Source organism: Passer montanus, unplaced genomic scaffold (assembly GCF_014805655.1).
Source record: "Passer montanus isolate IOZ18808 unplaced genomic scaffold, ASM1480565v1 scaffold39, whole genome shotgun sequence".
NCBI lineage: Eukaryota > Metazoa > Chordata > Aves > Passeriformes > Passeridae > Passer > Passer montanus.
Window position 1 is genome coordinate 4,963,579 of NW_024368707.1, and position 6,000 is coordinate 4,969,578.

At 43.3% G+C, this 6,000-nt stretch overlaps 1 protein-coding gene across 3 annotated transcripts in view; it reads left to right on the forward strand.

The window, feature by feature from the left end:
- MAB21L3 (mab-21 like 3) overlaps positions 1–5,750 on the forward strand; it is a 36,906-nt gene extending 31,156 nt beyond the window's left edge. For all 3 annotated transcript variants that reach the window (XM_039718043.1, XM_039718045.1, XM_039718046.1), the window contains one exon: positions 2,169–5,750. In XM_039718043.1, coding sequence (XP_039573977.1) covers positions 2,169–2,402 — 234 coding nt within the window. In that variant the 3' untranslated portion in view covers positions 2,403–5,750. The remainder of the gene's footprint in view (positions 1–2,168) is intronic.
- Positions 5,751–6,000: the final 250 nt, after the last annotated feature.

Sequence of the window (6,000 nt, forward strand, 5' to 3'; positions counted from 1 at the left end):
TGGTGACCATCAAATGCTCTTACAGTCACGGCACTACTCTAAGTCAAGATGGAGTAAAAAAAAAAAAAAAATTACGAGGCTGATTATAGCTTAGCTGAATGCAAAACTTCTCAGTGCCTGTAAGAACAACCTGGTGGGAAAACTATCATATGTAAGACAAAATGGAAAACCATTTAACCATTAGGAACAATGTTTTTCCCTGGCTGAAGGAGCAGATGTGCCAGACATGCTGTTGCATGGGCTCTTGATTAAAGTAAAAAACTATTCAGAAGCTCTTCAGTTCTTTACTTCAGTTCTGACTTTTATGGCAAGAGAGGATTGGTTTACCAGACATAAAATTCTTTCAAAATTACTCACATTAAAAAGAAAAATAGGGAAAAAAGACAAGCAAAATGAGAGAAACAGTCAGTGGTTAAACCAGCAGTTGAACAGAGGCTTAATGTTAGGTTTCTTCACACTCTCAGGTTCCCCCTGTCAGAGGTATCCAACAATTAGGATTAAACAAGACCCTCTATGACAGAGGGAATCTGTATCCCATAAGCTCTGAAAGCCGAGAGGACCATGTAACAGCTCTTCTTTTGCTTACCTGCATAGGAATGAAGTTTGAGATCTGAAATTTCAAAAATATCTAGGTACATTCTGAAAGCCAACTCTGTGCTGTTGGTAGAGAGCTGGCAGTTAGGGACATAAGTGCTGGGGATAAATCACTTGTTTGGGCACCTGACTGAAAAAGCAGCACTGTTTTCCATGCCTCCAGAAACTTCATTGTAACTGCTGCCTGCTGAAGTAGTTTTAGTGTGTCAGAAGGTAACTGCTCTGCAAGTCTTCAAGGAACAGCTCTCAAAAGAGTTATAGCTTGAATTCCTTACTATGTCTTTGTTCCCTGGTGACATTCAAGAAAAGGCTCCGTGATTTTTGCAGCTGTGAACAAAAAAATTTTCACATTTGAAAAACTGTTTGAGAAGAAATTTGTCAGCAGTACAACTATAGATGAAATCTAACTCTGTAGAAACAGACAAGTTGAAGTCTGTAGTTCTGCCACTCTCAAAATGTCTCTGAGTCTCTTTTTGGGTAGCCAAATTTGCAAAAAAAAAAAAAAAAAAGGGATTCACAGGACAGTTCAGGGACTTAGCAAAATTATTATTGGTGATAAAATTGGTGATTTTGTATTTTTAAAAAGTTATTTGAGGCTGACCAGGGCAGTCAAGTATGGCTTTTTTGGCAGAGTAAGTCTAAGTTCCTTGAGACAATTCTTCTCAGTTATGGAAAAGTCTGACAACATACACAACCTATGCAACATAGGCAGTGGAAAAATAATACTACAAGGAGTTCAGGGACTTAGCAGAATTATTGAACACCAAGTAGGTGATTTTGTATTTTTAAAACGTTATTTGAGGCTGACCGAGGCAGTCACTATGGCTTTTTTGGCAGAATAAGTCTAAGTTCCTTGAGAAAATTCTTCTCAGTTATGGGAAAGTCTAACAACATACACAACCTATGCAACATAGGCAGTGGAAAAATAATACTACAAGAGCAACAATCATATGCATTTTGTTATTTTAATTATGTATTTCTCAAATGTTAAACTGCATAAAATCATTTCAGAGGAATAGAACATAAGACATGAAGAAAAAAACAGGCAGCATTTGACCAGAAGGCAAGCCTTGCACCTGCAATAGCTTCTTGGAATCTCAGTCTGTTTAGGGTGCAGATCTTTGTGTATCTACAGCACAAATACAGCTGAAGCTAACAAATAATTATGTTGATCTCATTATGCTCTGTCCCTCCTTGCATCTACTGGCTTCTACCCTTGCATAGTAGGTCATTTTCTACAGCTTAAAATGCCTGGCATTTCTACAGAGCCTCCTGCTGGAGGATGGCAAATAGGCCAAGATTATTTTAGTGAGATCATTTTCCTTGGGCTCCTGGCTCAGTCAGTGGAGAGTGGCACTTCTGGGGAGAGATCCTAACCAGGCACTTCCAAGCTGTTCTTCCTGGTCAGTTGGGATCCCTCCACTGCAGAAATGTTAACACAGGGAGGTAGCAGCGTGAGTCTCTGTGATTTCCAAGGCTGTCAGCCACTTACCAGCACTAAAAGTGCCTTAGTAAGCTGTGTGAGCCCTCAACAGAACCTCTAACACATCTTCTCTCCCATCTGCTTCTTGCAGACAGTGCTATTCTGGACGTGTGAAAAATACCCACGCACCAAGGATTGGCGCTGCTTCCCTGAAGCCTTTCTGAGGCTGGTACAGAAGCTGCACAAGTGTGTAAGCCAGCACTTCCTCAAGCATTACTTTCTCAAGAACACCAATCTGCTCAAATATGCCAACACCAGTGACCTGGACCTGATGGCCAGCAAGCTGGCAGTCTTCTTGGAGAACCCTGTTTTCTGCCTGGACTAAGACAGGCAAAGGTCTTGCCCCAATCCCGAGTGGATGCCCCAGCTCCTCTCCCCACCTGTGGTTGCTCCCCATGTCCTTCCAGTAGATGTTGCAGCTGGCTCTGTGAGACAGTTGGCACATGCAGCGCTAAAGAGAAGTGTGGAGCTGGCAGCGGTGGGCGGTGAAAACTGATGGGAGGTATCACTTGATGCCCAGCTGATCTAATTTGCTTTCAACAGTGACAGCCTGCCTGGAAGCTACAGCCAGTGAAACCCAACTTTGTGTGTCAGTCAGAGCAGGCAACTGCCTTGTTCTGTGTCTCCAGTCTTGTGGCACCTAAGCTGAAAGGCTGAAAGGAGTCTCGCTCTGCTGCCTCTGTAACCTAGCACATGTATTGTTGCTGCAGTCGCCTTTCTCACAAGGACAGAGGGTTTAATTGCCTGCTTACCTCACAGGCCAGCTCTGCAAAGGGACAGAGGAGCATTTACGAGGTGTTCTGGAAGCTGGAAGCTTTCTCAGAGGAAATTCAATTCAGTGAGATCTTACTCCAGTAAGAATAGGAATCCAGTAGGAATTTAACCATGCTGCTAGTGTTAAAGAGCTCAGTGGAAGCAAGAAGAGGAACAGTGGGTTTTGCCTCTTCGTTTTTCTCTCCTCCACTTGCATTTTTCTTCCAATTGTTTCAAATATGTCTTTTTCATGTTTGCCTTTGCCAGTTATGTTAGTGCCATACAATCAGGGGGCTTTGACAGAGCAGATTTCCCTCCCGTCCCGGGCTCTATCCAGCAGACTGGACGAGGAGCAGGTCTTTCCCTAGTTGTTTACGCCAACATATTGTTGGTTGAAGTGCAGAAGGAGAGTATTTTTCAAAGGCTCTTAGCTCCAAGACCCCCAGTGCTTTTAATTTGTGGATATTTCAAAACAAAATGGATTTTAGTATTTCAAAACAACAGAGCTTTAGAATTAGTATAAAGAATGCTGGTTTTAATGTTATTAAATCGCTGAAACTAAACCAAGATAGGGAGGATTTTGGGTTTGGTTTGGTGGGGTTTTTTGGTCACATCTGTGCAGGAAAGTAAACAAGTTCTTTGCCAAGGGGGCTGGCAGAGATGGGATCTGCATCCCACGCTCCAGGGAGCTGCATGAGGCGCATCCGTGGCGCGGCATCTCCCCATTGTGGCAGATTGTGGTACAGCCACGGGTCTCCAGCACAGCCTCTGCCTCTGGAGCAGGCTGTCTTCTACAGTTTTTTGAGCAGAGCATATATGGGTCAGGAAAGATCCCAGCTGTGTGGTCCTGGTCTGGTCGTGGTCCTGTGTCTCCTGCATCAGATCTCACCATGTACAGACCTGATCCCACCATGTAAACTGGCAGGCATTGCTCCGATCCTCGGAATACCCTCCAGATCGCCTTTCCACATGGGTAACTGCATTGTGTGGAGCTGTTTCAAACAGTTAACTGCTCTTGCTAAACCTTTGTTCTCCAGGCTCCCTAAATGGGACACAAGTGTCAGTTTCATGATGACACCTCCTGTTCAAGTGTGGCTTTCCTGTGAGCTGAGCTGTTCCAGTAAAGCGCAGGGAGATGCCAATCTGCCAGGCAGAGTCAGACAGCTGTGGCAATGAAGTAATGTCTCCTGTTTCATCTTGATTTTGTCTTATGGTTGAAGGGCTGGCTTCTGAAGTTAGAGGAGAGCAAAAACAATTCAAACTGTTCAAGAACAGTGCAAAACATTCAGAGCTGTTAATCCCAAATTTGATATTTGATATTTTACTGCTCTGATGTATTGTCCTTTTGGGATTTAGTTGTGGCTGTTGAAGAATTTATCTCTTTATAGCTGGGTGAAAAAAAAGTTTCGGTGGTGACATCTTAACTTGGATGCAACTGTGTATCAGAGTCCTCAGCTCCTGAGGTTTACAGCCTGCTGTGTAGCAAAGCCATGGGCATGTACCACGGCCGTGACATGGAATGTTCTGCTGCTCTGCCAGAGTGGCAGCCTCTTACAGCCAGGAATGACTCAGCAAAGCCAGAAAATAACTACAGAACGGTGAACCCCTGCTTTGAGCCAAGTCTGATCAGTTTTTACTCTATTTTCTTCTTGTTTACACAAGCAAATGCGTCAGCTAGCATATGCTGCTGCAGAAAGTATCCTTGTCACCACTGAAACATGGAAGGTACATTACTACTGACCACAAAGACACAGGAACAGTCCTGCAGCTTTTGCTCCAGAACAGCAAGATGTGATACAGCTGGACACTGGCAAAGGGAAAAGGCTTTGAGGAAAGGACTAATGTCTTCACGGGAGCAGTTGAATACAAGAACTAATTCCTTTCAGAGACATCTTTGAGATACTATCTTACATCATCTTGTGCAGGTCTGCTTGGGTGCGTGGGGTTTTGTTGTGAGGCAGTTTTTTGTGATTGTGGGAGAGTTGTGCAGGAGGCCTCTTATTAAAAAAACCAAACTTGCCAAATATATTTGTCACATTTCTTACCACAGTAAACTTTCTGCAAATAGCTTTTCACTTATACACCATGGCCTCATCCCAAGATTTTCCTCCAAAAAGAGATACCACATTGTGTTTTGGCTACAGAATAAGTTTTATGTTTCATATTTATAATTTTTCTTTTTAAAAAGTGAGCATTTGGACAAATACAGACTTTCTTGAAGTAAGTTTAATCAAAAGTTCTTTGTTCAGAATGTCTGGAAGGAATGTGATGACCATTTTCTCTCCCTCTCTTTTTCCTTGCTTTCATGAGTATTTGCTGTATTCTCAGCCCTCGCCACAGTCAGCATTGCTCTGTCTGTCAGAAATTTCAATTGAATGTGTTGCTCTGACATATAAAACTGTACAAAACTCATGATGTTTTGTCTTTTTACACAGCCTGCCTTCTAGTCACTAGAGGGCAATGTCTCTCTGAAGCACAAACACCGATCCAGGTTCTTGCTCTTGAAATCAGCATCTTGTTGTTATCGAGCTGAGTCAAATGATCTCGATTGATTTAATGCTCCATTCTCTTGCCAAAAAGGAGAGAAGAGACCATGGGGGAGCTTTCTAATAAATAGCAAGACTTGGGTAAAAAGTCTCTAAATTCTGGAAGCTACTCTAAGAGCCAGAATATGGATTTATTGTTTCTGATGATCTTACAGTAATTCCCAACAGCCTTCGAATGGGAAAGCACCAACAAGCAAAGTGCAGGCAGAGTTCTGGGAAGGAGGGAACTTGCAGGAGTAGCCACTGCCCTGCTCCATTAGGGCCCTGCCCTCTCTCCATGGGGCAAGGCCGTGACTCCCATGTGTGCCTACCCCTTAGACTCCTCTGCCTCCCTCTTCTTTTCTCCCTCCTCCAGAAAAAAAGAAAAAATAAAAAAAAATTCTCGGAACAAGTTTTCTGATGCCATCCCTTTGACTCTATTGGGAATGGTTCTTTTTCAGTGTGCATCAAAGCTCTTTTAGTTCATGGGACCCAGGTGTACACAGAGGCCATTACAGCATTACAGACCATCTACTCACCCTCACACTCCATCTTTAGTTTGAAATGGTGCCCAGCAATGAAGTTAGATCACCTTGCAAACTATATGTTCCCAGGGAGAGCAGCCTGGCCTCTCTGAGCAAAGCT